General features: G+C 44.8%; 2 protein-coding genes across 2 annotated transcripts; one reads left to right on the top strand and one right to left on the bottom strand.

The window, feature by feature from the left end:
• Nucleotides 1-1781: 1781 nt before the first annotated feature.
• Nucleotides 1782-11434, top strand: LOC309336619 (vomeronasal type-2 receptor 26-like). The gene is made up of 5 exons (XM_081852664.1): nt 1782-1912; nt 5652-6479; nt 8231-8452; nt 8764-8890; nt 10297-11434. Exons 1-5 carry the CDS (start codon nt 1796-1798, stop codon nt 11205-11207), a joined length of 2205 nt encoding a protein of 734 aa, XP_081708790.1. The 5' UTR covers nt 1782-1795; the 3' UTR covers nt 11208-11434.
• Nucleotides 11435-15792: 4358 nt separating this feature from the next.
• LOC309335229 (vomeronasal type-2 receptor 26-like) lies at nt 15793-22638 on the bottom strand (the record flags this gene model as incomplete). The annotated part of the gene is made up of 5 exons (XM_081850103.1): nt 15793-16709; nt 17982-18108; nt 18495-18722; nt 21904-22119; nt 22492-22638. 5 exons carry the CDS (start codon nt 22636-22638, stop codon nt 15793-15795), a joined length of 1635 nt encoding a protein of 544 aa, XP_081706229.1.
• Between the last annotated feature and the right edge of the window lie 4971 nt (nt 22639-27609).

Genomic DNA, 27609 nt, shown 5'->3' with positions numbered 1-27609 from the left:
TCAGAAGTACAGTAAAACAAATTGGCAAACATTAAACTGAACCAGGAGCAGGGCAGATAATTAATGCAGTCTGCTTCAAATGCCAAAATTAAGGGAAAATCTAATTGAACAAAACGATCCTTTGCTGTAATAAAGCAATAAAGGTAAAAGTAAAGGTACCCCTGACCGTTAGGTCCAGTCGCAGACGACTCTGGGGTTGCAGCGCTCATCTCGCTTTACTGACTGAGGGAGCCGGCATACAGCTTCTGGGTCATGTGGCCAGCATGACTAAGCCACTTCTGGTTACAGACAGGTAGCCGTGTTGGTCTGCCATAGTCAAAACAAAAAATTCCTTCCAGTAGCACCTTAAAGACCAACTAAGTTAGTTCTAGGTATGAGCTCTCGTGTGCATGCACACTTCTTCAGATATCTGAAGTGTATCTGAAGAAGTGTGCATGCACACGAAAGCTCATACCTAGAACTAACTTAGTTGGTCTTTAAGGTGCTACTGGAAGGAATTTTTTGTTAAGCCACTTCTGGCAAACCAGAGCAGCACATGCAAACGCCGCTTACCTTCCCACAGGAGCGGTACCTATTTATCTACTTGCACTTTGCTGTGCTTTTGAACTGCTAGGTGGGCAGGAGCTGGGACCGAACAACGGGAGCTCACCCTGTCACGGGGATTCAAACTGCGGACCTTCTGATCGGAAAGCCCTAGGCTCAGTGGTTTAGGAACACCCCTAGACTTGGAAGTACTAATTGCTAAATGCACACCAGCTCCAACTGGTTTCCAAATGTCTCCTCCAACTCCTCCCCGGTGCAGCTCAATTGCACTCTTACACAGAGGTCAGGCAGTGGAAAGCATGACAAACTGTGCTGTTCTGCCTGCATGATCTACACCTGGTGTGCATGACTTTGCCCTCAAAAGCTGCAGCTTACAGGGAGAGGGAGAATGGACTGACCTGAGGCACTGGCACCCCCCTGCATGCACTCTCAAATGCATGTTGGAAACGCATACACACAAGTATCCTATCAAAGTTGCCAGGCTGCTGCAAAAAATTGAAAGTGATCCCACAAAATATGACTTGATGGAGTTTTGGAAACCTCGCTTGTGGCTGCATCAGTCGCGGCATTTTGCCATGTGGCATCTAATGAAAGAATAAAATGCCTTAAAAAAAAAAAAAGTATTTCATTAGAAATGTACTATGCAATCTTATGCAAGTGACATGGGTAGATTAATTGCCTAAATTCCGGCAGTAAATGAGTGAAAATGTTGTTAATTGGATTGAGGCCAATTATCCACACTTACCTTCCACTCCTCTCGTTCCAGCCAGAAGTCTGCACTTAATGCTCTATGTGCAAACATTTGGGGGGATTTTTGCCCCAAGTTTCCCCACCAAAAGAAACCTCACTCTTTAAAGCTGAATTGGGGCAAATGTCAGTTTGGGTTTTCTACAGGTGGACCATTTGCTCCAGTTGCTCCTTAAAGAGTGGGTTTCCATGGGGAAAGATCCAGAGCGTGGACACGGATCTTTAAATTTAATTTAAATTTAATTTTAACCATGTTTCCCTCCGTCTGGAAAGAACGACATGTCCTCTTTGGGGATTTCCTGGCCTTCTCTGACACAACGCTTCTTACAGACAAGTGCTGAAGAACTACCAGCACATCCTGGCCTTGGCATTCTCTGTCAGTGAGGTCAACAGGGACCCCGTGCTCCTACCCAACACAACACTGGGCTTCCGTATCTATGGTGATAACAGCGATGCAAAGACGACTTATGAGTCCAGCCTGTCTCTGCTCTCCACGAGGGGGGACATGGCTCCCAACTATCAATGCGACAGTCGGGACAAGCTGTTCTCCGTCATTGGGGGTCTCAGCTCCAAATCATCAATGCAGATGGCATACCTCTTTGGCATCTTGAAGATTCCACAGGTAAGAGAATTTGTCTGGGGACCCGGGTGGTGCTGTGGTCTAAACCACTGAGCCTAGGGCTTGCTGATCAGAAGGTTGGCGGTTCGAATCCCCGCGATGGGGTGAGCTCCCGTTGTTCAGTCCCTGCTCTTGCCAACCTAGCAGTTCGAAAGCACAGCAAAGTGCAAGTAGATAAATAGGTACAGCTTTGGCGGGAAGGTAAATATATACAGATATATATGAATATCTATATTCATATAGTATATAGTATGCTGTCTATTACTATGCTCTGTACTCTGTATGCTCCATAAAATATGTTATTAATGTGGTACACTGCCCTGTAATCTTTTGATAAACAGCAGTATATAAATCAAATAAATAACAATAATAACGGAAATCAAAAGAAGTGGATTACCAATGAAGGAGCAAATGGTTCATGAAACTGGCAAAATTAGCTACCAAACTAAGAGGGCATAATGACAAAGTGTTTAAGGAAGAATGGAGACCACTGATTGACTATCTATCAAATTCTCACCCATATATGTAGTCACAGGCAGGATCTGAAATATAAGCAGTGGATTACTGAAAGATTTAATGGTAGTGGGGTTTAGATAATAAAAATGTATGCATTATAAAACAGCTAATATCAGGAAGCAAATATCAGGAAGGGATGGGAAGTCAAGAAGAGACTTTGGATGTTAAAAAAGATAGTTGTTGTTGTTGTTGTTGTTGTTGTTTAGTCGTTTAGTCGTGTCCGACTCTTCATGACCCCCTGGACCAGAGCCCGCCAGGCACTCCTGTCTTCCACTGCCTCCCGCAGTTTGGTCAGACTCATGTTTGTAGCTTCGACAACACCGTCCAACCATTTCGTCCTCTGTCGTCCCCTTCTCCTTGGGCCCTCCATCTTTCCTAACATCAGGGTCTTTTCCAGGGAGTCTTCTCTTCTCATGAGGTGGCCAAAGTACTGGAGCCTCAGCTTCAGGATCTGTCCTTCCAGTGAGCACTCAGGGCTGATTTCATTAAGAATGGATAGGTTTGATCTTCTTGCAGTCCATGGGACTCTCAAGAATCTCCTCCAGCACCATAATTCAAAAGCATCCATTCTTCGGCGATCAGCCTTCTTTATGGTCCAGCTCTCACTTCCATACATCACCACTGGGAAAACCATGGCTTTAACTATACAGACCTTTGTTGGCAAGGTGATGTCTCTACTTTTTAAGATACTGTCTAGGTTTGCCACCGCCTTTCCCCCAAGAAGCAGGCGTCTTTTAATTTCGTGACTGCTGTCACCATCTGCAGTGATCATGGAGCCCAAGAAAGTAAAATCTCTCACTGCCTCCATTTCTTCCCCTTCTATTTGCCAGGAGGTGATGGGACCAGTGGCCATGATTTTCGTTTTTTTGATGTTGAGCTTCAGACCATATTTTGCGCTCTCCTCTTTCACCCTCATTAAAAGGTTCTTTAATTCCTCCTCACTTTCTGCCATCAAGGTTGTATCATCTGCATATCTGAGGTTGTTGATATTTCTTCCAGCAATCTTAATTCCAGCTTGGTATTCATCCAGCCCAGCCTTTCGCATGATGAATTCTGCATATAAGTTAAATAAGCAGGGAGGCAATATACAGCCTTGCCGTACTCCTTTCCCAATTTTGAACCAATCAGTTCTTCCATATCCAGTTCTAACTGTAACTTCTTGTCCCACATAGAGATTTCTCAGGAGACAGATGAGGTGATCAGGCACTACCATTTCTTTAAGAACTTGCCATAGTTTGCTGTGGTCGACACAGTCAAAGGCTTTTGCATAGTCAATGAGGCAGAAGTAGATGTCTTTCTGGAACTCTCTAGCTTTCTCCATAATCCAGTGCATGTTTGGAATTTGGTCTCTGGTTCCTCTGCCCGTTCGAAATCCAGCTTGCACTTCTGGGAGTTCTCAGTCCACATACTGCTTAAGCCTGCCTTGTAGAATTTTAAGCATAATCTTGCTAGCGTGTGAAATGAGTGCAATTGTGCGGTAGTTGGAGCATTCTTTGGCACTGCCCTTCTTTGGGATTGGGATGTAGACTGATCTTCTACAATCTGCTGGCCACTGCTGAGTTTTCCAAATTTGCTGGCATATTGAATGTAGCATCTTAACAGCATCATCGTTTAAAGTTTTAAATAGTTCAGCTGGAATATCATCACTTCCACTAGCCTTGTTATTAGCAGTGCTTTCTAAGGCCCATTTGACTTCACTCTCCAGGATGTCTGGCTCAAGGTCAGCAACCACACTACCTGGGGTATACGAGACATCCATTTCTTTCTGGTATAGTTCCTCTGTGTATTCTTGCCACCTCTTCTTGATGTCTTCTGCTTCTGTTAGGTCCTTTCCACTTTTGTCTTTTATTATGGTAATCTTTGTACAAAATGTTCCTTTCATATCTCCAATTGTCTTGAACAGATCTCTGGTTTTTCCCATTCTATTGTTTTCCTCTATTTCTTTGCATTGCTCGTTTAAGAAGGCCTTCTTGTCTCTCCTTGCTATTTTTTGGAAATCTGCATTCAATTTCCTGTATCTTTCACTATCTCCCTCGCATTTTGCTTGCCTTCTCTCCCCCGCGATTTGTAAGGCCTCGTTGGACAGCCACTTTGCTTTCTTGCATTTCCTTTTCATTGGGATGGTTTTCGTTGCTGCCTCCTGTATAATGTTACGAGCCTCCATCCATAGTTCTTCAGGCACTCTGTCCACCAAATCTAAATCCTTAAACCTGTTCCTCACTTCCACTGTGTATTCATAAGGGATTTGACTTATATTGTATCTTACCGGCCAGTGGTTTTTCCTACTTTCTTCAGTTTAAGCTTGAATTTTGCTATAAGAAGCTGATGATCTGAGCCACAGTCAGCTCCAGGTCTTGTTTTTGCTGACTGTATAGAGCTTCTCCATCTTTGGCTGCAGAGAATATAATCAATCTGATTTTGATGCTGCCCATCTGGTGATGTCCATGTGTAGAGTTGTCTCTTGTGTTGCTGGAAAAGCGTGTTTGTGATGACCAGCTTGTTCTCTTGGCATAACTCTATTAGCCTTTGCCCTGCTTCGTTTTGAACTCCAAGGCCAAGCTTGCCAGTTGTTCCTTTTATCTCTTGATTCCATACTTTAGCATTCCAATCCCCTATCATGAGAAGAACATCCTTCTTTGGTGTCATTTCTATAAGGTGTTGTAAGTCTTCATATAATTGAGCAAATTCAGTTTCTTCAGCACCAGTGGTTGGTGCATAAACTTGGATTACTGTGATGTTAAAAGGTCTGCCTTGGATTCGTATCAAGATCATTCTATCAATTTTGAGATTGCATCCCAGTACAGCTTTCGCCACAAAAAAGATAGTATATGGTGATAAATGCTTTGAAACATTTCTGGAGACTTAATAAAAAATAAAAAATTCCTTCCAGTAGCACCTTAAAGACCAACTAAGTTAGTTCTAGGTATGAGCTTTCGTGTGCATGCACACTTCTTCAGATACACATCATAAAAAATGATATTTTGAGGGGGACCCCAGTAATAACATTACTCCGGTTTTGAGAGAACTGTTCTGGTTGCCTGTTCACATCTGAGCCCAATTCAGTTTGGAGCCTGAACTGGGAAACAAATGCATGAAGATACTTCAAGTAATTTTATATCTCTCCTGCACAGCCCTGGAATCCTCGGGAGGAAAAGTGTATTAGAAATATTTCAAAAATTCTAAATAAATAAATAAATTTTGAATAAAGGCTTTCTCTTTCCTTCAGCTTGGTTATGGTTCATTCAGCCCTGTTGAGAGAGAGATGCTTCCTTCCTTCTTCCGAATCGATCCCAACGAAGTGCCGCAGTACGCCGGGTTGGTCCAACTGCTCCTACATTTCCGATGGAACTGGATTGGCCTCATCACTTCCGATGACGACATTGGTGAAAATTTCATCCGGACTCTGATGCCAATGCTCACGAAGAATGATATTTGTGTGTCCTCGGTAGAAATGATAAATGAACGGTTAATGAAGCCAATAGCAACTACTTTATTTAAGAAATCTCTTATTAAGTGGCAGAGTAAAGCCATGATTATCTCTGTAGACTACAAGGAAGCAGTCGTGCTAATACATAAACTCGATTTTCTCAGAAAGGATTTCAGGCCCTCACGTGTGAGGGTTTGGATCGTGACAGCTCGCTGGGATTTTGCTGCTCTGGGTGAACAAATGCATTGGAAGGAACTTAAATTCTTCCACGGTGCTCTGTCCTTCAGAGTTCACACAAGTGATGTCCAGGAGTTTAATAAATTCCTCTTGGCTTTAAATCCAGCCCGGCCCGAGGGGGATGTCTTTCTCCGAAACTGGTGGCAAATGGCATTTAACTGCTGGTTTCCGATAGCAGGTCAAACGTCTAGAAAGAGAAAGTGTACAGGGAAGGAGAAACTAGAGGACCTGCCGCCCTCTGTGTTTGAAACGAGAATGACTGGCCACAGCTATACCATGTACAATGCCATCTACTCCGTGGCACACGCTTTACATGCCATGTACTCATTGAGACCCACTCGTGCCATGATGCGGGAGGGCAAGAAACCTCTGGCTATCCAGCCATGGCAGGTAACATCGTTCTTTAGATGTGTCTCTCTCTCTTTCCCAAAGTAATGGACCCATTTGTTCTCTAGTGTTTTGTCAGGGGTCGCAATATGGATGGAGACAGATTGGTATTTTAAAACCATCCAAAGATCTCAATTTCTCCTGTTTGATAGCTTCACTCTCTTCCTTTCAAAAATGTTGCAACATTCTATAGTTGTTTCCTGGTGAGGAGAGAGGAGTGGAGGTTTATGAATTCCTGATCTATGATTGCAGTCATGGGATTTTTGTCTATCACATGACGGTGTATGTTTTGACTACACAGAGTGGGAAGTGACAGAGACAGGATGTTTGTGTTACTGTGTTCCGTGAAGTGGGACTATTGTCCTTTGTTTTTTTTCTCTTTGCTGTCGGATGCTAAAGAGAGAGGGAGCCATGTTGCAGTGCTCTCTGTGTGTTTATATGTAAATAAAGTAGATTAGCCAAAATGCTGAGTTGCTGAGGTCTGTCACGCGCATGATGCACAAACTCTGCAGATCCCTAAATGTGCTGGTGTCGGTTGGCATCGGTCGCTGTGATGTTCGGGTTGAAGAAAGCTTTTGAAGCTCATGAACGAAAGACCAGGAGGGAGAGAACATGCCAGTTGGGCATGGGTCTCTGCCAGGGTCCTACTCAAGTGTAGGCTGAACTCCTGACAGATAATGCCTGTTATCTTTTCCTTTTCCGGGCTACAAATCTAACTGCATTCTGCTCCCACCCAAGCATGTGGGTTGTGTTATAGCAAGTAGACACCAGCCATGAAAAGCAACCATTACTTGCACTTTCCAGCTATTTGGGGCTGCTGCTAAAAGTTAATTCCATCCCATGGTTAATTATCTCAATGGATGTAATTCCAAAATCTTGGGTCTGTGTTTAGTTCAAACGTAAGAAGAGCCTGTTGGATTGTGCCAATGGCCCGGTTTACACAACATTATTCTTCAAGTAGGGTCAGGTGGGCTAGATTCAGGGGTCTTCATCTCAGACAAAAGCACATGCAAGTTTGTTGTTGTTTAGTCGTTTAGTCGTGTCCGACTCTTCGTGACCCCCTGGACCAGAGCACGCCAGGCACTCCTGTCTTCCACTGCCTCCCGCAGTTGGGTCAGACTCATGCTGGCAGCTTCGAGAGCACTGTCCCACCATCTCGTCCTCTGTCGTCCCCTTCTCCTTGTGCCCTCCATCTTTCCCAACAACAGGGTCTTCTCATGGTCCCAAGCTCCACCCCTTCCTCTTCCTGCAAAAGGAACTGAGCCAGGATGAGGGAGGTGAAATCAGGGCCTCAATGAACATCTGAACAGGAGGAAGGGACCAGTGATCAGGAGAGTCAGGAGCTGGATCCTGGGAAAGGTACAAACAGGGGTGTCCCAACCACATTTCTGCTTGGCAAAAATAATGATCTTGCCTCTCCTTCCTCCGCACACTGTTTTGGGGGTTCTCACGACCCTTTAGAACAGATCTGGGGAGGTTGCAATGGTGCATGAGGAGGAGAGGGCAAGTCCCGTGGTGCTAGTAGGAATCTTTCCTGTGGCTTCTGCTAGAATGACTTAGTTGAATATGGAAGATAGGCCTGTCTCAGGCTCCCTTCATCAGGCAAAATTGTTCCCCTCAAGGAAATGGTCTTAAACTCAACAAAAGACTATAAAAAAATAATACCCCCTCCCCTCCAAATACCGTTCCAATAGGTCAAGGCTGAGCAGAGTCACTATGTTATCTAAACCTCTCCCCCCCACTTTGTTCCTCAGATTCTCTCCTTTTTGAGGAACATCCGATTTAACAACAGTGCTGGAGATGAAGTATCTTTCACGGACAACAGTGTGGTGGGATCTTCTGGCTATGATCTTCTCAACTGGATCTATTTCCGAAACGAGTCAACAGCTTTAGTGAAAGTTGGGAGGATGGATCCAGGAGTCCCACAGGGCAAAGACTTCATCATTAACCCAGATACAATTGTGTGGTCTAGCAAGGTGGAGTGAATGTCCCAGAGCTTGTGAAAGAATTAGAGCATGATGGACTTGAATGCCCGTCAGCTCCAACCAACAGGGCCAATGGTTAGGGATGATGGGAGATGTAATCTGGGAATATTTTGGTGGGTGGGGGAAGGCACAGGTTCCCCAACCTTGCTCCATGCAGTGGTTCAAAATAGCTTTGACCCTCTTACCTACATTTATCATCATTTCCAGCATGCAAAGAGGGGGCCACCTTTGAAGACCTCCAAGTCCTGCTTAAAACAATTCTATCCATGCAGAAAACCTTTCATTATATCTGCCTTTCTTAGACCCCACCTTCTGCAAGCTGTGCAAAGATCTGCTCTCCAGGGCAAAGGAGAAAAATTCCAGAAGGGAAGCCGGTTTGCTGTAATGTGTGCATTCGCTGTCCAGAAGGGACTTTTTCTAACCAGACAGGTAGTTCCAACCCTGAACCCTATTCTACAGTGCAGAAGTTGAATGTCCAGGTAGAGTTAAGGTAGGGTTACCAGATGTCCCCGGTTCCCGGGGACAGTCCCCGGATTTCCAAATCTGTCCCCGGACAAATTCCATCCCCGGAATGTCCCCAGATTTGCAAATCTGTGCCCATCAAACAGGGCAGTGGCAGCCTCAGCAGCCCAGAGCCATCTTGTTAGCACAGTTGGCTCTGGCTGGTTTCAGGAGCTGCTTGCTTCTCGCTGGTGTGGCACCCGCCATTTTTCCTTGCCGGAAGTCCCCATATGATGTGTCTTGTGCGCAACACATCATATGGGGACTTCCAGTAAGGAAAAATGGCAGGCGCCACAGCAGCAGGCAGCTCCTGAAGCCAGCCAGAGCCAACTGCACTACCAGGCTGGCTCTGGGCTGCTGACTGCCACTTCTGCCGAAGGGGAACCAGGGTTGCCCGGCAGTACAGAACTCCTGCCCCCTTCCCCCTTTGTTTCCACTGATTGGGGGAGGCTTGGGAGTTGCAGGCAGCCAGCCGTTGCCCAGTTTTTTAAAAGCTCTGCACACTTATGTTTCACAGAGTGTGAAAGAAGGGCTTTGGACCTTGCCTGGCAGAGAAACAACACGCCTTGCGCCCCTCCTGGGCAACGGCTGCCCACCCACAACTCCTGAGCCTCCCCTAGTCTGTCAAAACAAAGGGAGAAGGGGGCAGATCATTGGAGAAGGAGTCACAGGCAGGCGGTGCACTGTTGCCCAGTTTTTAAAAAACTCTGCACATTTATGTTTCACAGGGTGCAAAAGAAGGACTTCGCACCTTTATACAATATGCATGTGTGCTTGAGCCCAGGGTCTTTTGCTTCACCATCCCCACTACTGACTCCCTGTTGCTACTCCGCCTTAAAAAATAATTTAAAAAATGTCCCCGGATTCATTGGAAAAAATCTGGTAACCATAATAGGCTAGTGCAGACTTCTTTCTGCCCTGCTGGCCTCCACATCCCCCTGAATTTCGCTGTAACTAGAAGAATTTTCAAAATGTATTCCAGAATTGCAACGTGTAGGATTTGCTATAGTTCTAAGTAACTTTGCAGTTCTAAGTTTCTTTGCAGCTTGCTTCCCTGTCTCAAAAAATGTGTTTTGTAACTTTTAAGATTCTGATCTTTTGCAATAAAAGGTCAAAATAGAGCAGAATCTCAGAGATTTTGAGCAATAAGAAGGAGAATAGGGCAGGCCAACACAAAAGAATATTTATAACGAGGGTCTACACCTCTTATTTCTTCTCCTGCCATCCCCACCTACCATGTACACCAGCCTGGTGTGTGTGTGTGTGTGTGTGTGTGTGTGTGTGTGTGTGAAAATAAAGCTATATTAGAGATACTCAGTGCTTGCTAATTCCAGATGCTGCTAATTGTGCCCAGTGCCCAGAAGATCAATACCCAAGCAAGGACCAAGACCAGTGTATTGCCAAGAAAATCAACTTCCTTTCGTATCACGAGGCTTTGGGATTTGTTTTAGCTTCTCTGGCTCTTTTCCTCTCTCTAATCACCTCTCTAATCCTGGTAACCTTCATAAAAAACAAAGACACCCCAATCGTCAGAGCCAATAACCGCAACCTCACTTACATCCTCCTTGTCTCCCTCCTGCTCTGCTTCCTCTGCTCCTTCCTCTTCATTGGTCGACCCAAAAAAGTCACCTGTCTTCTCCGGCAAATGGCTTTTGGAATCACCTTCTCTGTTGCCATTTCTTCCATTTTGGCAAAAACCGTCACAGTAGTTCTGGCCTTCATGGCCACCAAGCCAGGAAACATGGCCAGAAAACTCTTGAAGACACAATTAGCAAGCACCATTGTCCTGGTCTGTTCCCTCATTCAAGCAGTTATCTGTGCCATTTGGCTGGCAACCTCTCCCCCGTTCCCAAACCTGGAGTTCTACTCCATGGCTGTGGAGGTTGTAGTGGAATGCAATGAAGGCTCTGTCACCATGTTTTACTCTGTCCTGAGTTACATGGGTTTCCTGGCCCTCATCAGCTTCATGGTAGCCTTCCCAGCTAGGAAGTTGCCTGACAGCTTTAACGAGGCCAAATTTATCACCTTCAGCATGCTGGTCTTTTGCAGTGTTTGGGTCTCCTTCGTCCCAACCTACCTGAGCACCAAAGGGAAGTTCATGGTGGCCGTGGAGATCTTCTCCATCTTGGCCTCTGGTGCTGGTCTCTTGGGTTGCATCTTTCTCCCCAAATGCTACATTATTCTCCTGAGACCCAACCTCAACAGCAGAGAGCATCTAATAAGAAAGAAATATCAAGGAGCTTAAGAAACTAAACAACTCATAACTTCCCATACAAAGAAGCTTGTTGAATTATTCTTTATCTAATGTGATCAGGTTTAACTACCAGACTTTTACAAGACATCTGAAGGCAGCTCTGTTTAGGGAAGCTTTTAATGTTTAATAGACTATTGTATTTTAATATTCTGTTGAAAGCCTCCCAGAGTGGCTGGGGAAACCCAGCCAGATGGGTGGGGTATAAATAAATTATTATTATTATTATTATTATTATTATTATTATTATTATTACTACTACTACTATTATTATTCCTGAAAAATCTTGCAAATCTTGTGTATCTTTTCTGATTCTTTTTGTTTTGTTCATTCAATAAACATAGTGAAAGAAAGAAAATTGGTTTTGTAGTCCTATATATGTTTTGAACCCAAGATGAATCAGCAGAATTCTGAACCAAAAGCTCCATCCTTGGGAACTTGATCCTTGGGCAGATTAAATTTCCAGCAGCTATCTTGCAGATGTAGCTATAACCTGCCACTGTTTTGTTTCCCTTTAAATATCAGATCAACACTGGGGCCTAAACTAGTTTGAGAACCTGATTGGTGGGTAATGGGACTTTACCCCCTTGTTCTTTGCTGCAACTGCTGGGATGGTGTCACGTACAGATAATCAATAATCTCACAACTGGGAAAAACCAACACCACTATGCTCTCAGAGGAGCTTCCAAACATGCCCTTGGCTGTTTAGGGGTAGCCTGCAACCAGGGGTGGTCAGCCTGTAGTCCTGTGAACACATCAGCCCCCAGTTAATTGCATGCAGCCCTTTGTTGTTGTTTTTAAGTCGTTTAGTTGTGTCCGACTCTTCGTGACCCCATGAACCAGAGCATGCCAGGCACTCCTGTCTTCCACTGCCTCCCGCAGTTTGGTCAAACTCATGCTGGTAGCTTCGAGAACACTGTCCAACCATCTTGTCCTCCATCGTCCCCTTCTCCTTGTGCCCTCCATTTTCCCCAACATCAGGGTCCTTTCCAGGGAGTCTTCTCTTCTCATGAGGTGGCCAAAGTATTGGAACCTCAGCTTCAGGATCTGTCCTTCCAGTGAACACTCAGGGCTGTTTTCCTTAAGAATGGAGAGGTCTGATCTTCTTGCAGTCCATGGGACTCTCAAGAGTCTCCTCCAGCACCAGAATTCAAAAGCATCAATTCTTCGGCGATCAGCCTTCTTTATGGTCCAGCTCTCACTTCCATACATCACTACTGGGAAAACCAGAGCTTTAACAATACGGACCTTTGTTGGCAAGGTGGCGTCTCTGCTTTTTAAGATGCTGTCTAGGTTTGCAGCCCTTAGTTCAAAAGCCACCTACAGGTGACAGCATATTTATTTTTTATTTTTAAAATTTCTATACCACTTTATATTTTTAATAAAAATCTCAAAGCAGTTTACAGCATATTAAAACAATAAAACAATAGCCGGGTGATGTTCCTCCAGCCTCAGGAGGAGCCTCTTCAGTAGGGCTGGTGAGTCTGGGCCTCGCCCCCTAGGCATACTGGGTAGAGAGGAAGAGGGAGAAGGAGAAAGGAGGGAGCGAGAAAGTAAAAGTGAAGAGGGGTGACTCAACTGTTTTTCCATCTGTCCTGCCCACTGCTAGCTTCAGCCCTCATCCACCACCCAAGGCGTACCTATACTCCCTTGCACCCTTGCCAAGGAGATATATCGGCACCCCCTGTCCCTTGCACTCTTCGGAGAGGAGCCTGTGTGTCTTATCTGGCCAGCCAGAGCAGCAGAGATGCACCTGGGGATCACACAAGCACCAAGCTGCTCCAAGCCAGAGTGGAGAGGCATGATTTTTGCACCCTCTAGAGCCTATGCCCTTGTCAAGAGCCAACATGGCCAATCCATAGAATCATAGAATCATAGAATTGGAAGAGACCACAAGGGCCATTGAGTCCAACCCCCTGCCAAGCAGGAAACACCATCAGAGCACTCCTGACATATGGTTGTCAAGCCTCTGCTTAAAGACCTCCAAAGAAGGAGACTCCACCACACTCCTTGGCAGCAAATTCCACTGTCAAACAGCTCTTACTGTCAGGAAGTTCTTCCTAATGTTTAGGTGGAATCTTCTTTCTTGTAGTTTGGATCCATTGCTCCGCGTCCGCTTCTCTGGAGCAGCAGAAAACAACCTTTCTCCCTCCTCTATGTGACATCCTTTTATATATTTGAACATGGCTATCATATCACCCCTTAACCTCCTCTTCTCCAGGCTAAACATGCCCAGCTCCCTTAGCCGTTCCTCATAAGGCATCGTTTCCAGGCCTTTGACCAATCCCTAGGTATGCCCCTGCCCATCACTGCCTAGAGACTCGGCAACCTCCTTGTTCTCCCCGGACATCTCAGATACTTCTCTGACCCCCAGTTCAGGCCTGGGTTGAGAGGAAGAGAGAACTGTGCTGAACCAAAGGTGAATTGTTCTGGAAACTCTGCAAACACCATATTGGTACTCAAGATAACCCAAATCCCCACCAGTTAATTGGTAGTGGTTATAGCACTGAGCTCATATGTGTTTATAGTCACTTGCTTTGAAGCATACTAATTGTCTTGCTTTGATGTCACCCTTCTCTGAGGGTTTGGGGTGCTGAGCTTTGATGTCACCCTTCTCTGAGGGTTTGGGGTGCTGAGCTCTGAGACCAGAAAGGGAAACGGTAATGTTTGGGTGTTTGACAACTTCACCCTCCTGGTCAGGTGGCTGGGGTATGCTGCTTTGATCTTTAGCTTGGGTGTGCATCTTCTTGCTTGCGGTGTCCATCCCACACAAGCTGCATCACTGTAAACCTATAATTTTCTTAATAAAGGCACTAGAACTGATCACTCTGGAGTTTTTGACATCCTTCTTTGGAATTCCTGCATCTCACGATTCACACAAGCTCTCCTCTGGCTCTGCGGTTTGCAACAAGAACAAGAAAGTGTGGTCCGTTCAATTCTGGCTATGCCACTGGCCACAACTGACTCCAGCATGGCTTAGAGCTAACAGGTGGAGCATCCCCAAAGGGAATGGAGCTCTCTGCAGGAAAATTGGTTCCCCATCGTGGGATATGTAGGAGACAATTCCCTTGGGGGTTCATTACTAAGGTTCACACCAAATTCCCAACTGGTCAGACTTTATTCAGTAATGCATTACATGACATACTGAAGTACAAAATAGTCTGTGGGTGCATATCTGTTAACACACACCCTATATAGGATATATGTGCCATCTTATGCCACCTTCTGTTATCCCAGCATCTCACCATCTTTTCACCCAGCCACAGTCCTTGAAAACAGTTACTCAACCTGAGATTTTTTTACTGTATGTGCAGAAGCTCGCCTCTTACCCTGATGGCTAGTATACACTCAGGTTCCTCCTAAAGTGGTTCCTACCAATTTTGGCATCAGACCGTACTCTCGCATTCATATCAATATTGGCCTTATTTCTGAATCACAGAATTGTGAAATCAATAAAGAATTCCTCAGGTACCACCGTCAGAATATTCCCTTTTCCAGATCTCTTCGCAAGGGCCTCTCCATCTCCCTCTCCTCTTTGCCAGGGGTCAAATGTGTATCTCTCTTGGCCCACTTGCGAGCGTTTGTGAGCTAGACAGTGTATCCTTGGCCTCGCCCTCCACCATGCAGCCTTCTTCCCCAGCTGCTATTTGCAGATTAAATATCAATCCATGTATTTATTTAAAAGTTGTCCCCTGCCTTACATGTGTCAGAGGGCCTGCCAGGTGTGCTCTGGGTTGGATTCCCCACTGTTGGGCCCAGAACTGTTCTGCCATGTTAAAAAAAGAAGAAGTCAGGAGAGATCTAGGGTCAGCCCAGACAAAGGGTGAGAAAATCCCTCCACTCCTCAAACAGGAGCGGCAACTCCAGCCAGAGTCAAAAAGAGCTCAGGCTGGAGACAGAAAGAAAGAGGAACAGTAGTGGAAAGGATGGGCCCAGATCAATACACACACAAGATGAAAACAAAGAGAATTAGTATAGAAACAAGAAGTAAGGATTTAAGGTGGAGAGGCAAGCAGCTGGGAGACCTCATTTGTTTCTGGTTTTGCTGTGTAAGGGAATAAGATATTGTTAAGTATACGAGCAGGAATTGAAAACCAGACAGCTGAGGGAAAAGGGGAAAGAGAGAAGAAGAAATTAAATTGTAAAATGTGAAAATTAAGATTGATATAACGTTTGAAATGTTAATTGGAATATAAATTTGTAATATAAAGCAATAAACGGGGGAAAGTAGGACACATCCAGGAAGAAAAGTGGGAAGTCAGCTTATTTGGGGGAAATGTATTAAATCTGATGTAATTTGGTATTGATTGGTTAAAATTTGGAAAACTAATTTGGCAAAAAGAGAGAGAGAGATAGACAACATTTTTTACGGGAGCTGACAGTGGCTTTGACACTACAGAGAGAGCACTTCTCACATCGTAGGCTTGGGTATGTGAACAGGGTGAAGAGAGAGGGATATGGTTGTGCAGGGTGGAACGTTCAGCACAACACACTCTTGAATTCAACCAACATGTAAATCACCAAGACAAAAGGTCTGTGGCCATTGCAGTGTTGTGACGCCATTTTCATACAGGAACTATCACATACCATCTTTTGATTTGATTTTTACCTGTAGATGCTCCTTTGTGTTCAGATCAGGTCTCAGCACAATAATGTAGCACTTTGGAATGAAGATACATCCCAGAAGCCCAGCACTGGAGGCCAATATAGAGAAGACCTGCACGGCCACCATGTATTTCCCCTTGGTGCTCAGGTAGGTGGGCACAAAGGACACCCAAACACTGCAGAAGACCAGCATGCTGAAGGTGATCAGCTTGGCTTCATTGAAGGCCCCAGGCAGCTTCCTGGCTAGGAAAGCCACCGTGAAGCAAATGGCAGCCAGGAAGCCCATGTAGCCCAGGGCAGTATAAAACATGGCAACAGACCCTTCATTGCATTGCAGGATGATCCCTCCAGGCTGGGAGCGCATGTCAGAGTCTGGGAATGGGGGAAAGGTCCCGAGCCAGATGGTGCAGATGAGAACTTGGAAACTGGAACACGAAATGACAATGTAATTGGCCAAACCCTTCCCCAGCCATCTCCTCACCTTGTTCCCTGGCTTTGTGGCCTGGAAGGCCAGCACCACAGTGATTGTTTTTGCCAACACAGAAGAGACAGCAACTGAGAAGATTATGCTAAAGGCTGTTTGTCGGAAGAGGCAGATCCCTCCCCTTGGCTGGCCAATGAAGAGGAAGGAGGACAAAAAGGAAAGCAGGAGAGAGATGAGGAGGATGAAGGAGAGGTCCCGGTTGTTGGCTTTGACAATAGGAGTTTCTGTGTATTTCATTAGGATTCCTAACACAAGGCCTGTGGTTAAGGACATGAAGAGGGCAAATGAAGTCAGGAGGATCCCCAAAGGTTCTTCATAGGCAAGGAAGGTGATAATCTTGGGGACACATTGATCTCGGTCCTTGTTTGGATGTTGATCTTCTGGACATTTGATGCAACGGTTTGCATCTGCAAAGAACAGAATTATTGTTGTTGCTGTTTTTGTTGTTCTACCATTCACACTACATTCCCAGTGCAGCTTACAAAAACCAGAACAAAATATAAAAAAACAGTTTAAACAAATCAAAATTTATCTATACATCAATAGTGATGAAAGAACACCCAGATGGTGCACATCATTATCTCATCTGGGAGAGCATTCCACACAGTAGGCACCACGGTGCAAAAAATTGAGTGGTCTATCATCAGTCAGTTATCCCTGCTTCTGACTTGACATGATTTTATTGATTTATGCATTTATCTACTCTTGTTTCATGAAGTTTTTTACAAGAAGCAACACCCCATTCTAGTGCTAATTTAAAATATGCAACAATAACGAAATACATGAAACTTAGGCCAAAACTTCGGTCTCCTGAGTCAAAGTTCAACATCTGAGTGACATGTCAGTGTCAGCACCGCCCTTGAGCCAGTGTCACCAACTGGACTCGTCCACTTCAGCCCCGACTGAAATTAGGCGAGCTGGGTAGCACTTCCAGAGACCACCTTCCACACAGGAACAGGTCAAAGTGCTGTGGACTCACAGCTTAGAGTTGTGAGCACCGGATTCACTCCAACAAGAAGACAGTCGTCGCACAGCAGAGTATGGCAGAGTATAGCAGAGCATAAACGACTCGGAGAGCAGCTCTGTAGAATATCTTCTTCATTCTATCTACAACTATAATACACAACTATATACAGAGCTATATGAGGTCTAAGCATAAATGAATGCTGCACTGAGTGTCTGCAGCTGCTCTTAGCAGCAACCTTATCTATACACGCGATCTCTAACACTCAGTCTCTCTCTCTCTCCCCCCGACACACTGACTGACTGACTGACTTGGTGCTGGAGCTGAATAAGTAGAAAGCAGAACACCGCCCCTCCTCTCTGGAGAATCAGCAGACTCATCAGGAGATTCTTGGATATGGGAGGGGTGAAATTTCCTCAGTCAGAAGGGATTGGTTTCCCAAAACCAGAGAGCAGTCACCGACATTTCTAATGTGAGTTCTGAGGATTTCCCCCCATGCTGTGTAGGCTTGCTTCCAGATGTCATGGAATTTGACTCTAAGAAAGAACGTATCTATGCACACATAAGGGAATGCAGAGGAGTGCTCTAACAAGGTACAACTTGTGCATGAACTATAATCACATAGCATTGGGCAGTTATAAATTTCACTTTAAAAATGTCTTTGATATCTGTGTCAGCTTCCCCAAGGGTGTCCCTTTCCTAGACGGTTACCCACCTTCCTGCATGGAGATGGTCCCTTCTGAACAGGGAATGCAGTCATAGCAGCAGAGTGGTTTTCCTTCCTGAACCACCTTGACGAATCCGGGATGGCAACTTTCCACACACTTGGAAGAAGGCAAGGTCTAAGCATAAAGAGAAAGACCATTAAGGAAATTGCAGGAGGCCTAACTGGTTTCCTGGTGGATTTCAGAAAATGCAACCAGTCAGGAAACCTCACTGTACTAGAGATATGAGGCTGTTCTTACACTCTAAATTTGGCCTTACACTCTAAATTTGGCCACCTCATTTAGTAACTAAAATTATCTACGCCCTTGAAATTTGCCTTTCCTTCCCAATAGCTGGACCCTCCATTTACACAGCTTCTCAGGGGACCACCATAAGGTCTTGAAGAAATGTTGGACCTTGGACATGGCATGAATTTGAAGGCAGCTCCACACAGAGCCTGGCACCCTTATTGGAACTTATGGGATAGGGAACCCAATTAAATGAAAGAGATGATCTCCCCCACCTGATTGAGCCATTTGGGCCACACAATGGCATCCTGGTTGATGGTGAGCTGCAGGTTTGGGGAGCCCTGTCTGTCGAGACTCCCAAACTTCACCCTTAGGATGGACTGATTGGGAAACTTCACCCAGCTCACAACGTCCAAGTCAGCTGCCAGTTCCCCGTTCTCATCCAAGTATACTCCGTCCATGGAAGAATTGTAAAACTGTGAGTATCTCAGGAAAGGGTGGAGCTAAAATTAAAACAGCAACATTTAGAATATGGGAAACTTCGTTACTATCCAGTTCAGCCCATTTCGTGCTTAGAGCTCCTCTGACTCAGAGTTGGAGTCTTTCTAAACATTGAGGGAGTCTACTGTGCATTCCCATGCTGTTTGCATTCAAACTTAATCTGCATAGTCCACCCACAAACAACACCAAACTTAATGTTGTTCCACTGTAAATTTGGGGATATGGGGATAACCAGATAAGCTGGGGGGAAATCAGGCTTCAAACAGCTCCACACAGGGTTATTTGTTTTGGTGTTCTGTTACTTTCCATTGCACACCCACTATTTTCCTTGGTACTTTCAGTTATTTTCTTCCTCCTGTTTCCAGTATGCTTCTGAACGGTGATAAATTCTTTTGATCCTTCAGCTGTTCTGAAAACCAGAGAACTGCACCAAGCAAACCACATTCAAATTTCTACACCAGAAGTTGTGCCCCAGGCTGAAAAGTGTGTGTTTAGGAATCACAATAGCTTTCATTTCTTTTCCCACCATGCTTTTAACTATTTCCAGTGTTCTTTTGAACAGAGGTATTTAGACTGCAACCCAAAGGGGAATGTCTACTGCATGAATGGGAAAGACCAAAGTTGTTCTCCATAGTCCAGGCATGGCCAAACTTGGCCCTCCAGCTGTTTTGGGACTACAACTCCCATCATCCCTAGCTAACAGGACCAGTGGTCAGGGATGATGGGAATTGTAGTCCCAAAACAGCTGGAGGGCCACGTTTGGCCATGCCTGCCATAGACCAGTGTTTCCCAACCTTGGGCCTCCAGCTGTTTTTGGACTACAGCTCCCATCATCCCTAGCTAGCAAGACCAGTGGTCAGGGATGATGGGAATTGTAGTTCAAAAACAGCTGGAGGCCCAAGGTTGGGAAATACTGCCATAGACAATTTCAGATACATGCAGGTGTGGACTATCCCATGCTCAACATAAAAAAGAAATTTGAGAAACCCTGCTAAATAGAAATGACCATTCCAATTAATGGGATGAGAATATTAAGGCACAAGAAATGTTACACATGTATACCTAATTCTACACTAATGAGCTTATGTGTAGCCTGTTGGGATATTCCGTTCCACCTTAAGAACAGACGTGTGGAGAGGACTTCCGGGTTGGCACCATCGTCGAATGGCGGAGTTCCTCCGACTGGAGGAACGGGCTCCGTGAAAATCGGGTCTTCCCACCGCGGCGAAGGTGGGGACCCGCTAGAAACCCCAGGCGGAGGAGCCTGGGGACGTGGGGTTCGGCGGAGCACCGAGAGCGCCTCCCCTACTCACCGGGAAACCCTTTTTTGGGGCTCCGGAGTGAAGTGGGGTGAGCAGCGTGGTGCAAACGAACCGATTGCTACTTTCACGGAGGGAAGCCGCACAGCCATCAACGGAGAGCGCCGGCTTTTTCCTGATGACATTTGGACTTTAAACAAGTACCCATGAGTAAAAACGGAGGATTGGATTAAGGAAAAAAAAAATCGAATTAGGTACGAAGCGGGAAGGTATAAAAAGGAAGTCTGCCTCCCGCTTTTTGTAAACAGACTGAAGCAAAGATCGTATAAACTAATTAGCCTTGAATTTGATTCAAAGATTGAAATTTCCGGCATCTATGACCATTAAAACCCCCTTGACGGCAGGAGGAAAGGGGGTAAAAGAACTTTGAGTATCTAATCCTGCAGATAGAAAGTAAAGGAATAAATTTCCATTGCCCCCAACCTGGGGACAGGACGTCAGGACAGATTCTTTGAAGGAAACGGATTTGGATGGATAGAAACAAAAGAGAAACAAATAGACTTTAATGTCGCTTTCTGCTTGTGCTTTTTGCAAGGAAACAAAGTATTGGAAAATTGAAAGTAAATTTTCCTTTGTTTGATACATTTTAAAGATGGAGGTGAACAGAAGTTTTGCCCTCTAGAGGGAGTTTGTTAGTTTCTTTGTTGCAGTTCACAAAGAGACATAACAGCTGTGGAAATCAGCGTGAGACCAGATATTTGACCTTGACTAAAAATGAGCAGGAAGGAAGTTTTTCTTGCTGCCCGTGTTAAAGTGAATGCTATGCTGGAGCAGCTGCAGGAGGATATGAACTTGGTAGATGAGAAACTGGATGCCATGACTGCTGTAGCTAGAAAGTATGGATTGACAGGAGAAGAAGAGAGTGAAACTTTACAACAATTGACCCAGGAAACTGACTTAAAGCAAACCCAAGGGCAGTGGGAGATGGAAGAGATTGCTATTATACCTCAAAAGTTACAAAATGAGAGATCTAACGTCGTTGAATCCAAAGGGTGTCTGCAAACTTCTGGAGTTAAGGGGATTCTTAGCTCTAGTGGGACTGTGAAACAAGAGAACAAGTACTTTTGGAGCAACTACTGTTTGGATTATAAATTTAACAATGGGGAGTGGAACTGGGGGGAATGGAACAACCTGACAAATGAAAATGGAGACTATGACTGTATGGAACTTCCCAGAGATCCACTCCCCAAGGAGAAGGGGAAGAAAGTACAAAAGACTTCAACAAGGGACAAGAAAGCGTCGCATCACAACCAGGAGCAAGAAAATCTGCAGAGGTGGCATGGAAGTGACTTGAGAGCCTTAGACATTAGAACACCGGATTGAAAATTAAGATTAAAGGGAAGTAAGGACGGACGCAACCCGAAACCAGGAAGAAAGGGACGATGGACAAAACTAGAAGAGAACCATATATATATATATATATATATATATATATATATATATATATATGGTTATTTCTGAGTAACATTTGTGAAATAATAGACTGTGGCACACTGGCCGGTGGACTGGAGCCAGCTGGGGGCCTGCCAATTGCCCCCGTTTCCTTGGTTGCATGCATACACACTTAGTAAGGCTCCCGTACACACACACACACACACACACACTTGGAGAAAAGCTGGGGCTTGGTTTGCCCAGGCCAGTGCCAATGGAGCACCCAAGTGAGAAGGGAGAGAGGCTTAGGAAGAGCCTGCCCAAGACCATCTTCCCTGCAGAAAGGAACTCAATGCAGGAGGTAGGACGACTTACTCCAAATGGGCCACGGTAGAAGGAGTTGTGCTAAAGATGGTGGGTGTGACCAGAGGGGCTGTGACCTCTAAGGATATTATAAGGAGGCATGAAGAAGCACCATTATTCTAATGAATACCTGCCATGGCTGCAGCCTTTGAACTTCCATACGGTCCATCACCATCTGTTTATATCTAGATGAATATGCAGCATTTAAGGCATGTGCCACAGCTTGGACAGTGTTGTAGATCCTATAGCTATCTAGAGAGAGGATTCCTTCCAGGTGGTCTTGAGGCAGCCTCTCCTGTTTCTCTCTCTCTCTGCATCTTGTCCAGCCTTTCACTGAGAATGCATCCTTTGAATAGGAGCAATTAAAAGCATCCTCACAAAACTTCTTAATAGCAGAGGAAAAGGGCAGAAAATCATCATATTTATTTGTCTCCCAAAAGAAAGAGAAAATACTGTGGATGTGTTGGAAAGATAAGTCAGAGTACATTACATCCAAGTAAATGTCCAACATTGCTGTTGTGATCCACACGTTCCCTACAGTGGGTTTCACCACCTTGTCAAATAAACCTTGTATAATTAATATTCCCTCTAAGACATAAGATTTTTCTACATAGTAAACAAATACATGAACTTGTCTCCACTTGAGGAATGGAAGATGATGGATCTTCTCTTTCAATGTATTAAGTTGTGGGAAGATTTGTGAGATGACAACACAAACACCGCTTTTGATGAGCACCGGCTTCAAGGTCTTCAGGAACCTCTCTCCATTGTCGGTGTCTGGTGCAATGAGACCAATGAGCGTCCATCGGAAGTGCTGGAGCAGCTTGACAATCCCTGAGTACAGGGCTTCTTCTTTGGGGACCATCCGGTAAAAAAAAGGGAACTGCCTCTTATCATTCAGAAGATGAGAGACAAAAGCATAACTGACCTGGAAAGGGAAGGAAGATCAGTGGGTGGTTTTTATTTGTTTTTTTGTTGCCAACAAATGTATGGCAGTTGTGGAAAAAGCAATTTCCATGCTGAGGAGATTGAAAATAAAAATTTCTATTATCTGCATTCATATTAATGTATCCATTAATTTCCTCAAATTTTTTTTGATTCCTATAAATAATAAACAGTATCTTCTGAAAGATATTCATTTTCTGAATGGTTTCCACCCACAATTGCTTGTGCCTGGTGATTTTATTCTGTGCCCTGGTGTTCCAGATCGTCCTCATGTTGGTGAGGATGATATTTGTTGACACTACACAGAACTTACAGTTCCGCAATAAATTTCTGCATGGAAGAATCCTTTGTCTTAGGGTGGATCTACACACATGAAAAAAATACTCTATAAATAGGTCAGAAATTAGATCGTTATAACAAAAGGGGGAAAACCCTATGGAAAATCACGTAGAAAAATGTTCTGCTCTCTGGCGCCATCTTCTGTTGCATGTTTATAACACATTCAAATGGTTATTTTTTACTAATGTAGCTGAGTCCCATTGCTTTGAATCCCTGAAAAAAACATTTGAGTAGAAATGGCTATGTGAGTAAAGAAAGGGTGATTGTCCACCAGAAGCAGTTAAAACTCTCTCAGGTCTGTGCAATACTCTTTTTAAAATGAATGCCTGTCTCCAGTTCCACTTAATATCCACCCCACTCGGTTTTTGGATTCTCTGGAAAGATGGCAAAGGGGAATTAGGCTCAGGCTGGAGAAAGTTCCCCCCTCTCCATCCCCACCTGTGGGATTTTATAGATGCCCAACAAGCTCGAAATCTGGATGGAGTTTTGGGAATCAGCCCCTTCAAGGATAACCAGAATGTCATTTTGTCTTCCACAGTTGTAGCTGGGAACGTTCACCTTCCCCGTAGAAAGCAGGTCTAACATGGCATCATATGTCACCCTGCTGTTATAAAAGTTCTCACAGAAGCTGTAGCCAAGGGTGATGTTTTGTAAAAGCTTTGGATTCTGGTTGATATCCTGAACAGCAAACAAGAAGGAGAGGATCTGCCAGTATCTTGTCTTTGATTTCCTGCAAATATATGTAAATATGTCCCACATTCAATGAATATTTTAAAAAATTTAATTTCTTGCTCTTTTGACAAGATGAACTGGATTTAATTTCTGGAATTTAACTTATGCTAGCACTGATCCAAAGCACTCAACCATAACAGCCAAAACATCCTTGATGGTGTGTGTGTGTGGGTGTGGGTGTGTGTGTGTAAAGTACTGTGGACATGCTGAAAATGGAATTTGAGATAGGAAGAATGAGAAACTGAGAGAAACCAGAATTGACAGATTGGTCCATCCTTAGGCTGAACCTAAGCGGAAGGTTCAAAGCACTGGCACAAACCCTGGTCCCCATTCGGTTTCAGAGGGAGAGGTGACCCAGGTTCATCAGAACTTGGCAAAAATTCTACAGCTCTCGGACCCTTTCCTATGGTTTCTTTCAAACCTAAAAAATATTTTTCTATGTAACCTTGCCTAATATACATATTACGTATACATATGAAAAGCAGGCTATGAAATCAATTGCACTTCAGCACTGACACACCCTCAAAGGCTCCCTCCAAAGGCTAAAGAGGAGAGGGATTTAGTAGGAGCAAGAAAGAGCCTGGTTGTTGGGGGTCATTTGACTTCATAAAATCAATACAAAATGGAGCAGCACCAACCCCACCCCCACAAAATGACTTACCTGGAAAAGCTGGTGGAAGGAGATTCGTTGAAGGTGTGTGGATTAAGAAATGCTCTTGTGGGAGAAATGACCCCACCAATGAGGTGGTCTCCTGGCTTGTAATAATTAAATGGGTCAATCTGATCCCTCTCCAAAGTTAAGGGGCATTTCACCTTTGACATCTCACAGTCTGCATAAGGCAGCCACAGCAGTAGAAGAAACACCAGCATGCTATGTCTGCCTGGAAAGGCCTCCTACCTTGTGATAACTCAAAAGAATTACTAGATGAAGCCTATCGCTTTTGCACGTCTTTCCTAATGGTGATGGAGCCCAGCCAAGTTCTCCCATCAGAAGGGGGTGGTAGTAAGTCAAGCTCACACACAGAGATTTCTACGCAACTGCCTTCAATCTCAGCCCAAGCTCCTGGTGTGGCAGGAGATGTTTATGCGCCCATCCTTCCTGGCTCTCATTTCTTATGCTTATTTCAGTGAGCTTAAAGAAGATCTTTGGACAAAGCTCCAGAGAAGAAGAGAAAAATCACTATGATTTTCATAATTATAAGGGGAAGAAGCACCCCCTGTGCAAGATCATGAACTCTCTGTGTGCCTCCATGCGCAGGTGCAGGGCTGGAGAAAAGCTTGCAGATGTGGCTCCGGACTCCAGATGTATAATGGAGCGGGCAGCTGAACATGTCTAAAGTTTGGTGCAGAAACACATTCACAAGAGTCAGGATCAAGATTTCTTTTTAGGACATTGATGAGGAAACTCTGATCTGCAGACAGAATTAAGCCTGCCTCATATCCACCAACATTTCTAGGATGAAAATAGACACATCCTATTCTATTGGGACGTGGGAGGCGCTGTGGTCTAAACCGCAGAGCCTAGGGGTTGCCGATCAGAAGGTTGGCGGTTCGAATCCCCGTGATGGGGTGAGCTCCTGTTGCTCAGTCCCAGCTCCTGCCAACCTAAGCAGTTTCAAAGCACATCAAAGTGCAAGTAGATAAATAGGTACCACTCCGGCAGGAAGGCAAATGGCGTTTCCATGTGCTGCTCTGGTTCTCCAGAAGCAGATTAGTCATGCTGGCCACATGACCCAGAAGCTGTATGCCGGCTCCCTCAGCCAGTAAAGTGAGATGAGCGCTGCAACCCTAGAGTCATTCGCAACTGGACCTAATGGTCAGGGGTCCCTTTATCTTTATTCTATCATCATCATAATCATCATACCCTGTCCATCTGGCTGGGTTAACCCAGCCACTCCAGGTGGCTACCTGCATATAAACATAAGAAATTTCCCTATACAGGGATGCTTTCAGGGACATCCTAAGGCAGGGGTCAGCAAACGTTTTCAGCAGGGGGGCGGTCCACATTCCCTCAGACCTTGTGGGGGGCCGGACTATAATGTTTTTTTTTTGGGGGGGGGGACGAACGAATTCCTATGCCCCACAAATAACCCAGAGATGCATTTTAAATAAAAGCACACATTCTACTCGTGTAAATACACCAGGCAGGCTCCACAAATAACACCGAGGTGCATTTTAAATTAAAGGGCACATTCTACTCATGTAAAAACACACTGATTCCCGGACCGTCCGCAGGCTGGATTTAGAAGGTGATTGGGCCAGATTCGGCCCCCGGGTCTTAGTTTGCCTATCCATGTCCTAAGGAAAAGAGGGGCATTCCGGGATCAAATCAGAAACCAATCCGTAACTACGCTCCTTACTTCTTCCATTGGTTTCAACCTGGGCTCACTACCTGTAAATTCCAATAAGTCTCTATAAGTCACCCATTTCCTATCCATATTAATTATCTTGATTGTGATTGCTTCAATGGGGGATAAACATAAAGGTGTTATCCCTTCCAACAATTTTTTATATTTCTCCCAGACTCTATACAGATTTCTCCTAATGATGTGGATCATAAAGCTTTTATAAATCTTTGCTTTCCCGTCCCAAAGACATGCTTGCCAGCCAAACTTTAAATCATGGCCTTCCAAATCTAAAATATATGCATTTTCCAAGAAAATCCATTCCTTTAAGCAACATACACTAGCTGCCTCATAATACAGTTGCAAAGACACTTCTTCTTTTTTTATCAATCGGAATTTGATGGGGGTGGGGTGGGGGGAAGTCAAGTGATTCAGGGTAATCTTGATATGTGGATTTTTAAATATTATTATGTAGCTATTCTTTCTCTCTCTTTTTTCTTTCATGTTCTTTATACCTTTGAAAATAAATAAAAACTATATATATATATTAAAAAACTTTTTGTTGGGGGGTGTTATTCGGTTGCCTCTGTTTTGATTTTGATTGTGTGATCTGTGAGGCAATATGCTTATGAATACTGGTTGCTTGGAAGAGAAGTGGGAAAATGCTATTGCCTTCATCTCCTGTGACAACTGAATACTGCACTGGCTAGGCCTTGGGTCTGATCCATTGGGGGTCCTCGTGTGTTGTCTTTCCAATCAATGTTTGTGAAGAGCCTACAGGTAACGCTATTAGGTGGCAAATGGATTTTTTTTTCTGGCATCCTACTTCAGCAACAAAAGCAGCTGATCAAGAGGGGCAATTGGGAAGGTCAGGAATGGGAGTGAGGTTGCAGAAAAGAAGAAGGAGGAGGAGGAGAAGAGGAGGAGGAGGAGGAGGAGGAGGAGGAGGAGTTTGGATTTGATATCCCGCTTTATCTCTACCCGAAGGAGTCTCAAAGCGGCTAACATTCTCCTTTCCCTTCCTCCCCCACAACAAACACTCTGTGAAGTGAGTGGGGCTGAGAGACTTCAGAGAAGTATGACTGGCCCAAGGTCACCCAGCAGCTGCATGTGGAGGAGCGGAGATGCGAACCCGGTTCACCAGATTACGAGTCTACCGCTCTTAACCACTACACCACACTGGCTCTTCCTGCCCTTGAGATCTCAGGCCTAGAAGCTGAATATGGCCCTCCAAGTGTCTCTTATCTGGCCCCTCAGTACTCTCCCTGGCCCACTCCCATTCTAGACATGCCCCCTATTGGGCCTGTTTTGTTCCCTCCTAAAGTGTTTTAGCCTTGAACTCTGAGAATGCTTCTTCCTTGCGTGGATGACTGCAGGGTAGAGAGGGGTGTGTGTGGAAACTCGACTACTGAAGAAATGTAAAATTTTCATGTGTTGTTCTGCCCACCTCTTTCTCTGACCACCGCTGTCATGTG

The sequence above is a fragment of the Podarcis erhardii genome, assembly GCF_964252035.2.
Source record: "Podarcis erhardii genome assembly, chromosome: 2".
NCBI lineage: Eukaryota > Metazoa > Chordata > Lepidosauria > Squamata > Lacertidae > Podarcis > Podarcis erhardii.
Note: the sequence above shows the minus strand (reverse complement) of the source record. Positions and strands in the feature narration are given on the sequence as shown.